The sequence below is a fragment of the Poecilia formosa genome, unplaced genomic scaffold, assembly GCF_000485575.1.
Source record: "Poecilia formosa unplaced genomic scaffold, Poecilia_formosa-5.1.2 Scaffold86, whole genome shotgun sequence".
Taxonomy (NCBI): domain Eukaryota; kingdom Metazoa; phylum Chordata; class Actinopteri; order Cyprinodontiformes; family Poeciliidae; genus Poecilia; species Poecilia formosa.
In genome coordinates, this window is record NW_006800025.1 from 861,852 (window position 1) to 881,033 (window position 19,182).

At 37.0% G+C, this 19,182-nt stretch overlaps 3 protein-coding genes across 3 annotated transcripts; 2 read left to right on the top strand and 1 right to left on the bottom strand.

Moving 5' to 3' along the window:
* Positions 1–1,626: 1,626 nt before the first annotated feature.
* mecr (mitochondrial trans-2-enoyl-CoA reductase) lies at positions 1,627–6,263 on the top strand. The gene is made up of 10 exons (XM_007557254.2): positions 1,627–1,947; positions 3,627–3,724; positions 3,822–3,953; positions 4,042–4,185; positions 4,401–4,503; positions 4,615–4,717; positions 4,811–4,884; positions 4,984–5,044; positions 5,789–5,861; positions 5,956–6,263. The coding sequence occupies exons 1-10, from the start codon at positions 1,757–1,759 to the stop codon at positions 6,117–6,119; spliced, it is 1,143 nt and encodes a 380-aa protein (XP_007557316.1). The 5' UTR covers positions 1,627–1,756; the 3' UTR covers positions 6,120–6,263.
* Positions 6,264–6,475: 212 nt separating this feature from the next.
* smpdl3b (sphingomyelin phosphodiesterase acid like 3B) lies at positions 6,476–10,756 on the bottom strand. The gene is made up of 8 exons (XM_007557255.2): positions 10,641–10,756; positions 10,318–10,531; positions 9,137–9,234; positions 8,893–9,036; positions 8,617–8,786; positions 8,035–8,215; positions 7,824–7,957; positions 6,476–7,666 (listed from the first exon to the last, which is right to left on the bottom strand). Exons 1-8 carry the CDS (start codon positions 10,699–10,701, stop codon positions 7,304–7,306), a joined length of 1,365 nt encoding a protein of 454 aa, XP_007557317.1. The 5' UTR covers positions 10,702–10,756; the 3' UTR covers positions 6,476–7,303.
* Positions 10,757–12,000: 1,244 nt separating this feature from the next.
* Positions 12,001–18,552, top strand: rpa2 (replication protein A2). The gene is made up of 9 exons (XM_007557256.2): positions 12,001–12,151; positions 12,347–12,441; positions 12,701–12,802; positions 13,654–13,767; positions 15,422–15,496; positions 15,728–15,844; positions 17,170–17,307; positions 17,441–17,535; positions 18,088–18,552. Exons 1-9 carry the CDS (start codon positions 12,139–12,141, stop codon positions 18,173–18,175), a joined length of 837 nt encoding a protein of 278 aa, XP_007557318.1. The 5' UTR covers positions 12,001–12,138; the 3' UTR covers positions 18,176–18,552.
* The last annotated feature ends 630 nt before the right edge of the window (positions 18,553–19,182 follow it).

Genomic DNA, 19,182 nt, shown 5'->3' on the forward strand with positions numbered 1-19,182 from the left:
CACAGCCCACAGGGCCAACTAATTTGACCTTTCACTTCTGAATTCTTTAGTAAAATGACTCCTTTCGTGTATTTATTATAATGTCTTTTCTTTAATGTCCTTAAGAAATCTTGTGGGAGTGAGTTGGTTCATGTCAGGGCTGTTATTGAGACCTTGCCCATGTATTGCACATTCCTTTACTACATTTAGAAATAATAATCTAACAAGATTTTTTTTATTCAACAGCCCTAAAATAAGAAAAATAATAAATAAATAGAATTTTAAAAATCTGCAACAAATCCTCAATAAAAGACTCCTTGACCCTAATCTGTGGCTCTTCAGCTTATATTTATGGGTGAGAAGCTTCAGTTGTTTATCTGTTGTAGGGAAAATGCAAAGGGGCGTGACTCTCTTGCCCTAAAAACTGAGATTGCACAAGAATTTGAATAAAAGGAATAAGTCGTGTTTCGTAAATACACTCGTAAACTTTGGCAGTTCTTTCATAATTGGTGCTGAGTGAATCCTTCCTTCTGTTGACCTCCAAATAATCAAAATGAAGAAAACCACAAAGCACATAAAATATCCCCCCTTCTCAGCAACAAGCAGGGGATGCTAATACCCCATTGATTACAAACAGATACATGTATCTATTTATTTATGATATAGCTACCTTAGCTATACCTATCATTAAATTCTGGTGAATCCAATCCATTTGGAAGATCACAGACATTTCTTGAGGAAATACATTAAAATCTTGATGACACTAAATGTTCTTCTTTTACCAAAACAGAAATTATCGTTTTTGGATCAGAACCTCTGATAAAGACACTGCTTAGACAATCACGTGATGAGGATGACATTGAATTCATAAAGTGAAGAATTTCTGATATTTTTGACAAGGATATGTCACTTAAATCCCGTTCTAAACAAGGTTTTAGGATTTTCTTATTACACCTCTGGAATATTGCCAAAATTAGACATATCTTATCCAGGAAAAATTCATCCATGCATTTGTTAGTTCAAGGCTGGACTACTGTAATTCTTTACTATCAGGAACCCAACAAAATGCAGTTACAAGCTTTCAGTTGATCCAAAATGCTATAGCAACAGTTCTGATGAAAAAAGTTAATATTTGGCTTCCTCGTTGGTTTCCTATTAAATACCAAATATAATGTAAGATTCTCTTACACCTAAACCAGTCAATAACCAAGCTCCATCAAACATCAGAAATCTGACTGCTCCATATGCTCCAAATGAGAACTGAATGAAGTTTTGCTAGATTTAAACAATTCAAATGAATTGATAGAGAAGTCACTGTTTGTCACAGAATCAATGTGTTTCTTTTCTGAATTGAAATACCTTAGTAATTAAACTTTTCGATGGTTATCTGACTTATTGGTAAGCACCTGACCTATGAATTAGGATTTACTTGTCTTATAAAAGCAAACATGAAGTAAACATGAACATCATCTCAACATTTTTGGTGTGACTAACAAAATGAGTAATTAAGGTTAGTTGTTGGGTCTCTCATATAGCTTCACGTTTCATGAAGTGAAAAAATAGGAAAAGAAATGAATTCCTCTCGACTTTGAGACAGAGTCATGTTATAGCCACCAGGGGCGCTAATCTCTGTTTATATTTTCAATGACAACCTCATGCGAAACAAACATGGCTGCCGCCGCTACACTAGCCTGGCAGTCTAATGCTGCCTTAAATTACAGCTATTATTAAAAATATATTTATTACTGCTAGCTGTGAAGTTGTGTTCTGGGTTAAAATGGGGCTTCCGGTTCTCTCGGCTATTTTCAGAAGCCGGGTAGTTTGTCAAAGAGGCTTCGTGGCTATTTTAAATTGTCCGAAGCACATGAAAGCTAGCGTTTCTCTCTTCAGCCATTCAGCTGGACGCTGCACACAGACCTGTCAAGCTCTGATCTACCGAAAACACGGAGACCCTTCTGGAGTGGTTGAGTAAGAATATACGTCTGAAAAAAAAAAGCATTAAAGATTAAGTTCTTTCTTTATTTTGCAAAGACTTACCCCCCTTTGGATCCATGTTGCTTACTTTTTAATGTCTCCTCAAACGAAACTTAATGCCACATCTGTTGCAAACCAGAAAAATCTCACCTCCCTGTGATTGTCGTGTTTCTGGCTTTGTGCTCATAAGTGTCCGCCGAGGTTCTTGTAAGGGAAATCCCTGAGTAGCACCGAGTTTGTGGTGGATGTTTTTCCCCTCGAATGTGCCCATCTCACCTTCCGGGGGACTGATGGGCACATTGCAGCCCACACACCAACTATAACAGCTTGTTTTCATGATTGAAAACATTATGCTCAAAGAAACATAAAACAACATTGTGTGGTGGATACAATCACGCCTACCATATGAAAACGCAGATGTTTTTACACCTCAATATAAATTAATGCTCTTATATTAATAGGAACGTTTTGAATTTATTTAATAACCCCAAAAGAAATACCTTGAGTTTATGTCATTCACTATATTTATTGATCCCTTTCACATTTATTTCTTGAGATAATAAATTCCTGTCTCACAGTTTCATAGGACTGGATTTACCACTTTTCCAATCCCACTTTACTGACATTGGTTTTGATCATTAAGAAAAACTAAAACTTAGTAATTGTCCAAGGTAACAATTGTTTTTGTTTGTTTGTTTGTTTGTTTGTTTGTTTTTTACTCATTCTGGGACAATGAGAGCACAAAAAAAGCAATTTTAGTACAAAACCAAACATCAGAAACCAAAACATAATACTTTCTCAGGGAGGAATTACTGTTCAGGCCTTCCTCTGGATCTCTACTGTCAGCAACCTAATATTGAGGTAAAACAAGGTGTATTAGTCAAATTATGATTGACTCCAGGGTTGTCTGTTGACAGTTTTGTGTATTTTTTTATTTTTTTTATAACTGCTAATATTTTGACAGATGTTTTTAATTCCAGATGGAGTCATTGACAGAGAGTTATTGGCAGTTTTACTGATGTGTATTTGGGGTTTTTTCACCAAAAGAAGCACTTAGTTTCATTTTTAGCAATGTTTTCTCACTAACTTTCTGTGATCTTTGTTTCTCACTTTGAGAGAAAGTAGTTCAGTCTACTTATGTGCTTAGCTGTGTATATTTCCTGATGACATTCTTAAGTTTGCTACCTCTTTAATTTTTCTTTCCCATAGATTTCACTAAATCAATATGCCTGATTTATGAGGTGTTTTTTTTTTTACCTGGATTGCTGCAAGTTACTGTATCTGTTCCTTTTCATTTCCCATAAAGTACCCCTGGCTCAATGGTTTTGTGCTTAACTGTATCTAATTTTTCCTGCAGTGAAGCCTTTCACAAAGCTGTTATTGAAATTATCCTTATGTGTTACTGTGCTTTTTTGTTTTAAATTCCATTGAAGGTACCAATGGGTACAGATGTTTTTGTGTAGCAAACCTAAATGGAAGGATTGATTGAGCTATGAATTCTGCTTTCCTTGTTTTTTTCATAAAGAGTACATGTGGCACAGTTTATTTATTTTTTTTTTCACTTTTTCCAGATATTAATGTTATTCTGACTGTAAAGCAACATAATAAGACTAAAGATATTATGGTTTGTGTTTTTTAACTGAATCTTGTATTGTATTTTTTTTCCATTCCAGGTTGGAAGATGTACCAGTGCATCAAACAGGTGCAAAGGAAGTCCTGGTTAAACTGCTGGCATCGCCAATAAATCCATCTGACATAAACATGATTCAAGGTATTGGTTGGTTTTATTCCACATAATGCACCAACAACAAAAAAATACATTATTATGAAACTACTATTGTATTTATGACAGTTTTTTGTGGGTTTAGGCACCTATTCTATCCTGCCAGACCTTCCTGCCATTGGTGGCAATGAGGGAGTGGCTCAGGTCATTGAAGTGGGCAGTCAGGTGAAGTCTCTTAAAGCAGGAGACTGGGTAATCCCCAGAGACGCAGGGCTCGGTAAATTAAACCTCAAGATTTCTTCGTTTAAGAAAGAAACATTTTCTGTTATCTTTTTGATCTAGCGCTGTTTGATTTGTGCGAGCAGGAACATGGAGGACAGAGGCAGTGTTAGCCGAAGATGACGTTATCTCAGTGCCAAACGACATTCCTCTGCTCTCTGCCGCCACACTGGGAGTCAATCCCTGCACCGCCATCAGGATGCTCTCTGACTTTGAAGATTTGAAGCCAGGTAAGCTGCTACACACGTAGTCCATATGTTCTTATTTCGCCAAACTCTTAAGTCATTGGGTTTTCTAGTTTCATAAAAACACCTCAGTAATCATTCTGAATGAAGACATTTTTCATTACATTTATTGCAAATTTTTTTATGATAAAAAAAAAATTAAAAATAGTTGGGAAGGTGTCTTCATAATATAATTTTTCCTCAATTTTCTGCCCTAATAGGAGACTCTGTGATCCAGAATGCAGCCAATAGTGGAGTAGGGCAGGCTGTCATACAAATTGCTGCTGCAAGAGGAATAAACACTATAAATGTTATTAGAGACAGGTAAAATGCCATTTAAGCACCCAAATTTAACAGGATTTTTATTAACCTTTTAAATATTTTTTCTTGTTCTGAACCATGCTGAGGGTCTTGTTTGTTTCATGCTCTTCAAAGGCCCGATTTCACACAACTCAGTGACAGGCTGAAGGCTATGGGTGCCAGTCATGTAATCAAAGAAGAGAGCCTGAGGCGACCTGAGATGAAGGAACTATTCAAGGTCTGTTGCTTTGAAGATAAGCACACTGATAAAAACAGAAATGTGATGTGGTTTGGGCCTGTTGTTCAACGTATGACACCTTTTTTTAAACAGACATGTTCAAAGCCTAAACTGGCTTTAAATGGTGTCGGAGGAAAGAGTGCAACAGAACTGCTTCGTCATCTACAGTGAGCATCTTAGATAGTCTTTATTCATCTGTCTTTTTTATTCGGTCTGAACAAATGACCAGTTATTTTTCTTTTTCATTCATTTGGTTCTGTTTCTAGAGTTGGAGGGTCTATGGTGACATATGGAGGAATGTCTAAGCAGCCGGTGACTATTCCCGTGGTAAGGCATGATAACAACAGATAAAGATAGATACAGTGACTTATAAAAGCATTGATACGTCTTGAACATTTTCACATTTTGTCACATCACTACCATGTATTTTACTGGCATAATTATGAAGTGAAGGAAAATAAAAATCTTAAATGTATGACAGAAATTTCTATCCAATGGTATTTTTTAAACTGCAACAAAAAGAACGACATTTTGTTGCAGTTTTGGCAGCAAGTATTTTGGCGCTCATCTCTGCTCGCTTTTCTTATCTTGGAACTAAAATTACTACCAGTTTTCCATTAAACAAAAACAAAAATGATCAGATATTGAAAGGAACATCTTGTTTCAATTTTAATTTTAATTAATAGATTCTCAATTTGAAGTAGGTCTGGACATTGACCGGGCAACTCTAAAGCATAATCGAACTTCAATCTAAAACATTGCTCTACAGATCTGGCTGTATGATGTAAATCTCTACAGGTTACCAGAGGACTCTTGGCTGCATGTCTCATTAGAAAGGCTCTCCAATGATATGCTGTCAGCTTATAGGCGGATGGTTATGGCTTGGGTGGTTTGTAGTTTGAAAACAAACTACAAACAGATGACGATCCTTTTCAAACATTCAGATAAAATCAGAAACGTGAGAAAAGTTAAGGGATATGAATACTTTTGCAAGTCACTGAAAATTAGATTAGCTGTTGCTGAAATGTTTTCCTATTGCACACTAATTCAATGTGGTGTCTGTGTCTGCAGAGCGCTCTCATTTTTAAGGATGTAAAAGTTCGGGGTTTTTGGGTGACACAGTGGAAGAAAGATCACACTCACAGTAAGCAAGCGTATTACCAGCAGTGCGAAATGAGAGTGAGAGTATCACAAAAGATTTTTAAAGTAGGTTTGCTGTTGTCATTTTTTTTCCCTAGATGGGAAGGCATTCAGAGCCATGCTGGATGAACTGTGCTCTCTCATCCAGCAGGGGAAGCTAACAGCTCCTGCCTGCACAGAGGTGCGCATACAAGACTATAAAAAGGCCCTGGATGCAGCCATGCAACCTTTTTCTTCCCGTAAGCAGGTCTTAATTATGTGAGAGTTCTGCTTTCATTAACCAGTCACCACAATGTCGTGACAGAAGTGAGTGAACTAAAGTGTAACCTCAGGCCCATGTAACATTATCGTTGATCGAGTTACCAGTAAACCAGTTACAGTGCTCAATAAACATGCTTTCTCAACAGCCTCAAAGTTCGCTGTTTGTCTTTTCACCTCATAGTAATGCATCTCAGTGTTCGGTTTACAAGCAGTAACAAAAATCATATCAAACCTTTATTTGAACAGAGGCGATAACAGAAGCTATAAAGATACTCAGATAACAGCTGTCTTGCTCAACAACAGATTACTGTGCTTCTAAAAAAAAAAAAAAAAAAGAAATATGAAGAGGAGTGACACTGTTATCAGGAAGTGTATTTATTGCTGCAGAAATAACAGTGCAGTGAGGTTTTTTTTGTTGTTTTTCCCTCTCCATTTAAATAACAGTTTCGGTGGAGAAAACATTTACCATAACTTCATTCAAAGGTTTGAGTTATGAGAATACAGTTGTTATGCACAGTCTAATTTAAGCTGAATGTCAATTACTATAATTTTTTAACATGTAGGTAAAAATCTGAAACCACTTCTACATTAGACGTTTACAAGAAATATCACCATAGACCTGTCACTGTTATATATGGGGACTGTTATTCTGGAATCTCCAACCTCCACCCCTCTATGATCTAAAGTGTTTTCTCAGCTTTTATTTTAGGTGTGTAACATGTTTGATGTTCTATCTTCCAGTAAGGTCTGACACATTAAATTCAGCTGGTCAACTTAAATATGCGTTAAAATAAATGAACACTTAATTCTCCATTAATATTGATGGACACAGGTCTCTGTGAAAAGCCAGCTTCTTTAGCAATTAACTTATGTGTATTGCCCTCGTTACTGAGGGTGACTGAGCTTCTGGAGTTTTCTTCTTGATTGTGTAGGCCATGATATAGAGGCAGCATATTTTTATATAAATATTTTTTTATGTTATGTACAGTTATTACTTTTAGGGAAACTGATTAGCCATAATCATAAAAATCAACAAAAATAAACATCTGAAACATCATTTGAAATTATTCTGCTCATGCATTTTTGGATTGAATGCCTAAAATAAATAAACTTTTTAAATAATATTCAAATTAATTTAAGTGCACCTCTAAATGTCTTAGAAACAAACTGTGATGCCAATCATCTCTACCAGCCAGTGATCAACACAGTAGCTGTCATAGAAACAACCAACAGCAGCCCTCCATAAATAGAAACGGCTCCTTCCTTCAACAGGCATTGCTCATACCTCTTAAAATCTACTTCTCTTGCTGCACATACATGGTCAACACGGCAGTCGCCATCACACTCTGTCAGGTCGTAGCTGACAGAGTTGAACTCGTAGTACTTCTGCAGGTAGCAGGGATCGGCCGCCATGCGTTCCAGAACCTGGTGCATGGAGCCCGGAGAGGCATCGGGTACTCTGAAGCTCTCTGTCAGGCGGTACTCTTTCTCCCAGCGTTCTGCGTCTGCATTGGCGTGTGTGAGGTTCAGATAATATGTCACCACATCCTGTTCACACAAAGGGGTTGAAAGACAACACGAAGCAGAACTTTAAGCGTGAGAAGTATTATTTTTCTGAAGAGCTTACAAACTCCTAGCATAGAAACGGTGTCACCTGCAAGCTACGGCTCCCATTGAAACGATTGCATGAGTGAGCATTACTTACTTTCACCAGCAATGTTTCAGTGTCATATTCAAAAACACGAATCCCGGGGTTGTTAGCTCCGTCCTTGACACCAGGAAGTGTTGTTTCCCACGGTGTGACCCCTGGGCTCAGAAACATTGCACTTATGGGCAAGCCTGTGGAAACAGAGTTCAAGTCTAATAGTTGCAAAGAAATACCATTTCAACCGCAGTCGTGAAACACTTTAATGTACCTTCTGTGGTATAGAACATGCGAAAGCTGTCAGTATGATGATGGCCAAAGAACTGCCCGATTATAACCGAATGATGCTTCTGAATCAATTCCAAATATCTCGTGTTGAACTTTTTCGTGAACCATGATGTACTTCTTTTCTTCTCAAAGAAACCTGGAGGAATATGACCAATGATGTAGACCTGAGAAAGTAAACCAAGTAAAGTTAGCCCAAATCATCTGTTTAGGTTTCTTTATTCATGTTAGAATTGAAACAAACTAAAGAGGTTTAATATTTCAAACATGGCCATTTTTACACATTGCTTAGTCATGTGAAAAAAATATGACACTTTGTTAAATACTAATTTTTTTTTATTAAGAAATGTCCGTGTCATTTTTATCTCTGGAGGAGAAAGAGATTAAATTACAGGTAAATCCTTCAAATGTCATTCTTTAAAGAAAATATATCAACAGAAATGTCCATCCTGTCCACTAATAACTAGTGTGACTCCATGCACCCACATTTTTTAGCGTAGGTATTACATTTTAACAGGTTCTGGTTTTTTCACGACTGTTTATACACATACAATGTCATGCTTTATACCTTCTCTTTGTTGTTGCTGGCTGCTGTAAGGGTCTGATCCAACCAGCTAAACTGACCTGCTGGATCATCATCATTCATGGTCTCCTTGTTCTGATAGTAGTAGAGGTTGGTGTTGAGGACCAACACTCTGTAACCTGCTCGGTTCAGGAGCTTTTCTGTGTAATATCCACCTAATCAAAAATATATACAGTATATTTCACTGCCTAGTTTTGCTATGAACCATGCAGTTGTTAACATTACAAGCTGATATTTGGAGAACAAATGTGCAAGAGTCACCATTTTTAAATGATTCTTTGGAGTCTGCCTCCAGCCAACCATGCCACATTTCTGCTATTTTGTCATAGATGGAGTTTGGGCCTGGAGGAAGTTGACTCTTGGGGTGGTAGTCATGGTTCCCCAGTGCAGAGTACACTTTTGTATCTGTAAAAGGCAACATAATGAAAACATTTCATTTCTTAGATTAAATGTGTAGATATCGGTGTTAAATTGTTTTCTACATAAGCACCCAATGATGTCTTACCTGGAAACACCTCAGTTATGATCTGAGTTAGATTGCCAATGATGCTGATCACCTTCTCTTCTCCTAGATCCTCATTTTGGACATGTGGTGTGTCATCTCTGTAATATTTCAAAATACCCATTTTAGGGATTAAAGACTCTAAAAGAGGGAACTGGTTGTTTCAATTATAAAATCCAGTGATGGTTTCTGGAATCGGTCATAACAGGTGATGACAGCTAAATTAGTTCATTATTGCTTCTTGGTATGTCCGCTAAGGCGGGATTGGTAGCCCAACTGCATTATGCACATTAGGCATTAAAAAAAAAAAGAAACACACAACTGCATTAAGTTTGGTATTCAATGTCATGTGATTCACAGATTATTTTTGTTTCTTAAATCTAGATCAGAGGACTGCAACCTGCATCTCTGGAGCCACAAGTGGCTCTTTGTAACTCTGGCTAAGAAGATGAAGAACAACTAATGTTTATAAATACAGACGCAATATCAACAAAATGCAGGCTTTGCATTTGCTAAGCAATGTCAGTTTTTTCTTGACATTAGTTTGGAAACGTGTGCTTTTATTTTTTTCCCCCACAATTTTTAACGAATACCAAGAAGACAATGTCTCAATCTTCTTTTTTCAATATTGGTTTTAATTTTATTTTACCAAAGAAGAGAAATAAAATCTGTACTCTTCAAAAGTTGACAGCAGATCTCCGACAATACATATTCATCAAAAATGAGAAGTTGTTTTTTTTTTCTTCAAAAGGTCTTGTAGAATATGGTTCTAAACTTGTTTTTTAGCTGCACTTAGGTTAAAATTGGCTCCAGAACCCTTTGTCTAGACTGCTTTTGAGATTTCAATCGCTATATTTTAGTTCTCACCGTTTCTCATAATGAGGAACAATGAGAACCAAAATAGGTGTTGAGCTTGAAGGGGGGGCAGCAGGAGGACATGTCAGCCCTGGACAAAGTTCATGCAAAAACCGCCACTGCCAACATATTTGGAAAAGCAAAATGATAGCATATGGTTTTCATATAGTTGCAGGGCAATGATGAATCATAAGTCAGATATTTTCCTTTATTGTTTTGTAAAAAGGCAAACTTAAGCCACGTCTCCTTTTATAGCGCTTCGGGTTAATCGGATTTAACCAAAAAGATGAATCCGGTTTTCCATCATAGCAGATCGATACATGGCCTACCCTGTCCACACAATGAAGTCTGGGTCTGGTAGAATCCTCTTCATGGCGTACACCGAGGAGTTGATCAGGTGCCATGGCGCGTCACATGCATAGGCTCCAAATTTGCCAGCACTGAGCGCTGGACGGTTACCGCTGGATGCGCACACTAGCTTCGGGTTGTCCGTTAGTTTGTACGTCGGGTCCCAGTGCAAATCCGTGATATGCCAAAACCTCCCTGGATAAAACCAGCGCGTAATTACCCACAGTAAGTCACCTCTTTAAAGGTCATCTGATACCGGAGAGATTTAAGAACTCTCAAAATGTGCAATGACTTTACTTCTTACCTGACAGTGCAAGAGCTTCTCCAAAGAATAGACAAGATAAAAGCAACCTTACAGGAGACATGTTGGACACATTGACAACGGGAAACGTTCGGCAAAAGCAAAGGAGAGGTTTAAAAGGCAAGTGATTAAAGGGCAAAGGACGATAAGATATCGGGACCTACACACGTCTTCGCCTTGACGTTTATAGATAAATCTCTCATGAAATCACTTCAGATTAAAAATAAACACGCGCATGCTGTGACGTTATCATTTTCATTATGCGCAATTAATGCAATATATATAAGGTAGAGTGACGAATCACTTTATTTGGATCTTTGACCCCACACTGATCACTTCAGTATATGCAATACATGGGAGAAGGAACTGCCAAGAAAGGCATTCATACATAAACTATTTTTATGTGGGCTAAAGATATACAGATACTGTTGCCAGTTAAGTGAGATCATGCTTCAGTCTACAATAAAGTGTCCAGAGTCATCTGTATATCATCTGTGTATTACATAAGGCTTTGGGTTTATTTTGTCTTTGAATTATGAGAAAATGTTAAAAATAGTTTTGATTCACAAATTCATTTAAAATATGTCAACACCACACATACACGAAGAGCGATATGGTCAATTGTTGATAATGATGTATGTGGTCAAGTCAATGAAAATTCTGAGTAATCTGGGATTTCCATTGTCAGCAAGCTATCATCAAAATAAACAGAAACATGTGACAAATGTCTCAGTGTGTGAATCTAGAATACATATTTTATGACTTCAACTACCAAAATAAGTTAATGTTTTTATTGACATTCTAATTACTGAGAAACACATAAACAGATGGCATAAACGGGATTATTCCAAATAGTGGCTCCTGTGTTGCGTTCATGGTACAGTCCTTTTTAATATCGCTTATTTCAGAGCAAAACTGTGGACAGTGAGATGATTAGAACTGAAGTGGGATCAAGTACAAAGATCATTATTGTAACAATGTCAGCGGCAAAATGTTTGCTAAAACTTATTTTTAAATTCTAGGATTCAGAATTTTGTAACACTATTTTATTTTTTCGTGTATGTAATATAAACTATTTTAATTGGGAATTTAAATATGTCTATGTTTACAACAGCGAACGGTGTCTTGTGCTATAATTTGCCCTGATGTTTGTCTGCGAGGTTTCCAATACCATATGGTAAGTCTTACTTCCTACAGAACCACTAAGTAAAGATATCCAACAAGCCTTAAATATATAATAACATCAGTGGTTACCTTCTTAACGAGACAATATTAAAATATATGATCTAATGTTCGCCTAGCAAGCAAATATCGGGGCTAAAATATACCCACCTTCACTCCGGTTTCGCGGGATTTTCGGCTGTGCGCATGCGTCTTGCCTAAAGTTTAGCGCGGGTACACACAAGTAGGATAACAGCTGCTAATCCTCGTTAACTACCTTGGTTAGCAAAGTTTACAACGTTCACATCAGTTTTTAATACGTTATATCCGTAGTGCCAGTATGTGGAATCAGGGTGAGTTCACTTTCCACGCTGTTCTGTGTGTTTTTAAAGCGGACATTATTTTGTTGGTGCTTTCTCCCTAGGCTAACATTAGCTCAACAATCGTGTTGTTTTGTTGTTAATGAAGTGATTGTAGGTTAGAGTTGAATCCGATTTTGTTGGAATTAAGGTGGATATGAAATAAACGCCCACTTTTTGTACTTCCAGGAGGATACAGTGAGTCTGGGATGGTGGGGGGCTACACTCAGTCCCCTGGAGGCTTTGCATCCCCTTCCCTATCCCAGGGAGGAGAGAAGAAAGGGGTGAGTGATTATGTGATGATAATGTTAGAGTGTAAAATATAGTGGTTATGAAATCTAAAACTATTAAACAATTGTTAGTATTTTGTAATTTGTTACAGCCACCTAACTTAACATGCTCCTGTTCCCTTTTGTACATGTCTTTGCTTCCTATGGATGTTTTTTCAGCACGTTATGTTGAAGAATATAGATGTTAATAGACTGAAAACGGAATTACAGGCCCTTAAATATATTTCTATTTCTTAATTTGTCATCAAATTAGAGGACCCGGGCCACACAAATAATCCCCTGCACAGTGTCCCAGCTGATGTCCGCCTCGCAGGTTGATGAGGTCTTCAGAGTGGGAGATGTGGAAGTGACACAGGTACGCTGAAGAAAAACAGGGTGTGACTCTACATGTCGCTGGTTAATGTTCCAGATAAAAGAGGCTGCTCTTGTTTGAATGACCAAGTTCCCCTTGAAAAATCTACATTTTAATTATGTAATTGGTACTGCAACAAGCAACATAAAATCCATCCACATTTTCTATTGCACCAATAAATCAACCAGTTTATTCCAAGCTAATTTTTTTTTTCTTTATTGGCACTGATTGGAGATTTTTTTTTTAATTCCATTAATCTTATTAAATGCATCAAAACCAATACATTGTTTTGAATTTATTAAAAATCAGATCAATATTATTTAGATAAACTTTGATTCTTAAATGTGTAATTCCTTTATCTAATGGATTGAAAACTATTACCTCTGTTAAAGAACCTGCAGCGGTTGTTTATTTTATTGTTTGTTTTTTTGCATGGTTTGGTCCTTGCCATTCAAGGTTGGAATTAGCAGGTTAGACCTAAAAACAAACAAACAAACATAAAGGATGTCATTATTGTCCATCAAAAATTTTATCAGTTAATTTTTATTGATGATGTAAAGAACCTGAAAACTCTAGAAAAGCTTCTTTAGCAACCAAGCACAGGTGATTGCTGCCTAATAGCATAATTGTCTGTTTTATTGATCAATGTAGATAAACTACAGTCTCAGACATCCACTTGGTCCTGTGAAGAACAAGAAATTCTAATATTTTTGAAACAAATATTTTTATTTCTGTCCTTTAGTCAACAGTACATAACACACAGACGCATAAATATGTTTATTTATAAATATGAGTCTTTATGTTTATTTTTTTTTGTTTTTACGATTTATTTTTTTTTTGTATGTTTGTTCTAGGTCACAATTGTGGGCATCATTAGAAGTACAGACAAATCCATGACCAACATCCAGTACAAGGTGGACGACATGACTGGCGCTCCTATGGACGTGAAGCAGTGGGTAGACACAGAGGTACGTGGTTGACGTTTGTTGAGAAGTTTATATTTGCTCATCATCAGCATGACCGTTCATTGTTAGCGAAAATAATGAAGAGACAATGTACCGCCCTGGAGCAGATTTTTATTTATTTATTCACATTTGCATATTTTGTATTGTGTTTTGAATGTTGTAGATATTGTATTTATCTCTTATAAATACAATAAAGATACACTTGTGTCCTCATATGACTTTTATGATCAACGCTCTGCATTATAGTACAGTTAAAAATGTTGAAAGTTATAAACTTTTACTCAGAAGAGATGCTGAAGTCAGAAGCAGCCGTCTAACTTCTTACTGTGGACTCAAAGTCTTGTTCATCCAAGCTTTCATAGCCTCATCACCACCAATCAAAATGTGAGGTTTGGGCTAATTTGTGAGCTTATTATCGGCTGCTTTTCCTCTTGTGAAACTAATGGGTCCATGTACATTTAGGCAACAAAAACACTATGTAGAAAAATAAATGGCACTGGCGTGAAAGCAATGCATTGGGCTACAATGTCAGCCATTGGTGCAACGTGTGCTCTGTTTTGTCCATAAGGTAATGATTGCTTGGAAGAGTTCATACACTTGGTTGCTAGTTGTGTTGCTTGATTTTTGTTTCATATTTTAAATATTGGGTACAGTTGCTTCCGTTTTCAAACAAAATGTGTCACTTTGGCCATAAGTGCCGCTGTTTTTGTTTGAGGGTTAACTTCTTGAAAATGTGGAGCGTGAGTTTGCAGCTATATAGAAACAAGAAAGAAAAACTGTCTGTGATGTCACATTTAGCACTATGTACACACATTTATAAGTTGTGATAAGAAACTTGGCTAACAACATCAAATTGTCTGGGCAGACATGAGCAGACCAATTTAAAAATTTAGAAAAAATGTAGTCGTAACAACAAAGAATTAAGCAATCAAACAAACTAACCACTGTGTAAAACTTTAATATTAGGACATAATAATTCCACCCATATGTTTTAAAAAGAATAGGCAAACATACTTTTTTCTCTTGGCTCTTTTTATGGCGCCCCTGGACTGCTGGCACCCTGAGCATGTGCCTGTTCTGCTTAAGCCATGGCCGGCTTTGGCATCACCATAACCGGCCACCAGTGAATCTCTATCTTTGAGTTTTCTGTGTCAGTAAAGCTAATATTTAACCAAATAGCATTAACTTGTCGTCAAGGAGGTGTGTGCATCACTGTTGCAGATAGAGGAGCTTTACTGAACTTTATAAATTGCTCTCAAATCAAAGTTTAGCGTTAGCACAGCTAGCATCTGTCTGTCTTCCTGCCTCATAGGGAAGATGCTTACAAATAGCTCTTTTGTTAGGCTCGTCCACTAAGCAGGTTGCATGTGTATTTTTTTGTTTGTTTTTCTGAATAACTCATGTTGGCAGAAGTCAAAATGTTCAGCACAAATTCATTGCTTTGATCAGACGGGTGGCTGGAGGGAGGGGAGGGCCTGAGTGTCTCTGTCATTGCACTTCTGCAGCAGAAAGAAGTGCAGCAATTTGGTCAAATGAGTATCTTTGAATATATATTTTTTTGCATTGAATATATTTAAATAGATTATGTCTTACATTCCTACAGGAAACCCTGTTTTCCTCAGTTTTATTTATGCTTTTTATATATATATATATCTAGGACCCGAGTGTGGACAGCACAGTGTTGCCCCCAGGAACCTATGTGAAAGTGTCAGGAAATCTGCGGTCCTTTCAGGTAAACAAGTTTGACCTTAAAAATGTAATCCTTTAGGGCCAGATAAGAGGTTTTATCTGCCACAATAGCCAGAAGTTTATTTAAATATAGAAGAAGTCTTTGTCATGTCAATTTTATATGAGGAAGCTGCTGCTGTTGTTTGTTTTATAACGATGTGAATTGATCCAAACTAAAGGTGTTTTTTTTTTTTTGTTTGTTATTTGTTTGTTTTGTTTTTAATACATCCTCTAGAACCACAGATCTGTTGTGGCATTCAGCGTCAGGCCCCTGGAGGACATGAATGAAATTACATCGCACATTCTGGAGGTTGTCCATGCGCACATGGCCCTCGGCAAACCTCAAACCGTGGTGAGACACTGACTGCTTATCCTGACTGAGTCAGTTATCTGTTACTAAAACGTGTGAATAAGGAAGTACGATTCAGTTCATATGTGTCACAGCTTTGTTTGATTTCCTCATTTAAGTAAATACTCAGAAACCCAGTAGACCATCATGCGATCAGTTGGTTGTTTTATGAGGTGTACTCAAGCAGAATCTCACTTTTAGAAACTAAAGATGTTCGTTAAAAGCCGAGTGACTGTGGTTTAGCTTCTGCGTCGGTCGCAATTCAGAGAACAGCAGCCTGAATTTTAACACAGGAACTAAGATGCGTTGTGTTTGACTTACTAAGTGCATATGACTGTCAAGTCCAACATGGGTATAGCAGTGACTTGCAAAGGTTTTCAGATCCCTCAAACTTCATGGTTTGTGACGTTTTAACTGCTGTGCGTACATTTCATTAGAACTATGTGGCAGACCAACTGAAAGTAGCAAGTAATTGTGAAGTGGAAGAAAAAAAGATGCACTCTTCACATTTTTTTTTCTTACAGTATAACATGCTTTATTATTCAGCCCTATTGTGTCAGACATCACTCTGACACTCCTAAATCAAGTGCTACCATTTTAATCTCTGTATTAATACAGATGTTCTTTGAAAGCCACTGATGTTCTTTAGATATTTTTCCACCAGAACTGAATGGTTGAGAGAGCATGATTCAGAGAAACATTCAATATAGCGGAGGTAACTGTGGAGGGGGTTCAAGGACCCTCAGCTACCGTGAAGCTAAAACCAGAAGCAAGGATTTCAGTTGCCCACAAACACAAGGTCACTTTAAACACTCTAAAGTCCTGTGAGGTGGTGATGACATCATTTTGCGGTGGGTATTTTTTTCCCAGCAAGTACAGAAAAGCTAATTTGAGTTGCGGAGAACACAGATGGAAACTAATGAACCGTAACCCTGCAGGAATACCAGTCGAAACACCTTGGGTGGGTGACGTTCATCTTCCTACAGAAAAACAACCCTAAGTAGACGGAGTTAAAATGGAGCAGATAAGATCAAACTGTAATTCATACAGGATGTTGGAATGACCCAGTCAAAGGCCAGAGCTAAAACTTTTAAGAATCTTGGCAAGACACACAGATGCTCTCTAGCTTGACTTGTTCTAACATCAATTTTGATACATAGAAGAACACTTTGTAGAATTTCTCCCACAGGATTTTAGCAATAAACACACTGTTACGGAATATAATTGCCCTCAACTCTCTCTCATATAAATGGATAATTGCATTTTAGGACTTGCTGCAGATTAAGGGAAAAAGCCCATCAGTGTCACTTCTGTTTTTCCTCCAACAGCCAGGTATTGGTGGAGGAATGGCTGTAAATAGCATGCCAATGCTCCCTCAAGGGCCAGGGATGAACGCAGGGAGCTACACAGGCACCAATGAGAACCCACTAATGGTCATTAATGGGTTAAGTGCAAATCAGAACCAGGTCAGTCTAAATAAGTAACAAAGTGTTTCCAATCATTTCAACCTAATTAGCTTCCATGTTGCTTTTATCTCTTATTTCTTTTTTAAAGCTTGGTTAATAAATAAATGTTCTTTCCCCCCCCCCCTCTGACAAGGTGCTGAGTTTGATAAAAGGCTGTCCGGACCCTCAGGGTATTAGCATTCAGGATCTGAAGCAAAGGCTCAGCGGCATCAGCCTTGCAGTGATCAAGTAAGATGCATTTTGCTTAAATGAAGCAATGTGATTTTTCTATTGAGAATAACCAAGCTAGATAACTTGAATATTTAATTTTAGTCATCATTGGACAGATTTGTCTTGTTTTTTTTTCTTTTCTTCTTTTTCAATGTCACAAAACTGAGATAGTAAGAAAAACACCTTTTGAGTAGATGTCTAGTTTTCTTGGTACTTCCTAGCAAAGTAAACCAACTTTTATGTTGCTTTTTTTTTTAAATGTAATGCTAAATAAATGAGTTCAGGATCTTAATTTGACCTTCGGTTTATTTGAAAGAAACATTTAAAGCGACTTTCTGAAAGGTTACAGTTTCATAAATGTTTAGGTTCAAATTCTGAAAAGTTTATTTTTTTTTTTTTTTTACTAAAAAAGCTCAAAAATATGTTCAGTTAAAACTTTAGTGATATTTTTGAATTTTAAACGGTTAACTTTTATCGACTTTCTTCCTTTTGAATTAGGTTAAAAGCTACTACCTAAAAATGTTTTTTTTTCCATTGGTGGTGAGTTCAAATGTCTCTTTGATCTAATAGGCAAGCAGTGGAATTCCTGAGCAACGAAGGCCACATCTTTTCAACCATAGACGAGGATCACTACAAATCAACAGACAACGACGACTAACCCACTTCAGCAGCACTTGCGGAGTTAAATATTTGAATTTAAGCTGTTGGCTTGATTAGTAAAGAGCTAAAAACTGCAAGCGCCTGATGCCTTTACCAACAAATAACTAAGTGAAACTTTGCCGTCATTTATTTTGAGGTACTCTGGCCAATGTTTGAAGAAAATGGGGTTTGAGGAAACTTTCGATTTCACATCCTGTTTTCCCTGAGCTCACTTCTGCCTCTGTGCAAGTCAGAAAAAGAATCCATATACGTTTCTGTTTTTATATGTTCTGAAGTACTGCCTCCTGTAAAACAATTTTTACTTTTAATAATTTGCAACATATGTACTTTAACATGTAAAATTCACGTTTGATAAAATAAAAGATTCTACCAAAAGACTGCTTTCTTGAATATGTTTATTACTTCTTGACATTTTAAAAATGAAAGAGAAGGCACAAATATACTTTTCCCCATTTTATTGCATTGACTGTTCAACTTGATGCGTTTCATGAGACAGTTTTTGTTTTGTGCAAATTTATTACATTTTAAATGACGGCTTTAAAGTAGATTCTCTACTTCAGCCTGAACCACAACATGAATTTGTATCTCAGGATCACACAGAAGTTGTCGTGAAGCACATTTGAACAGTTTCCAAAAGCCATATGGAGCCCAGTGCACTCACTGACACTTTTCTTTACAGCTTAAAAATATTTAATCAAAACCAAATGCAGAGTTTTAACATGTCTTTATAGATGCTTGTGGTTGGCGGAAGAGTTGAACTTTCTGAAGTGGTTTAGTTTGGCTCCCGTCGACTACTTTCTGTTTAGTTTGCATAGCCACAATAGCACAATGACATACACAAAAAAATGCCTTTTCAGGCAAGTACAACCCCTACCTACTCCAATGAGTCATAGCAGTTTGCATTTTTAAAAGAGGAAGCTATTACCTTCGTCGTATAATTGTCTTTTACGTTTTGCAGGTGCTACGCAAAAAACGCCCTATATACAATAGATAATTGCTTAGTAT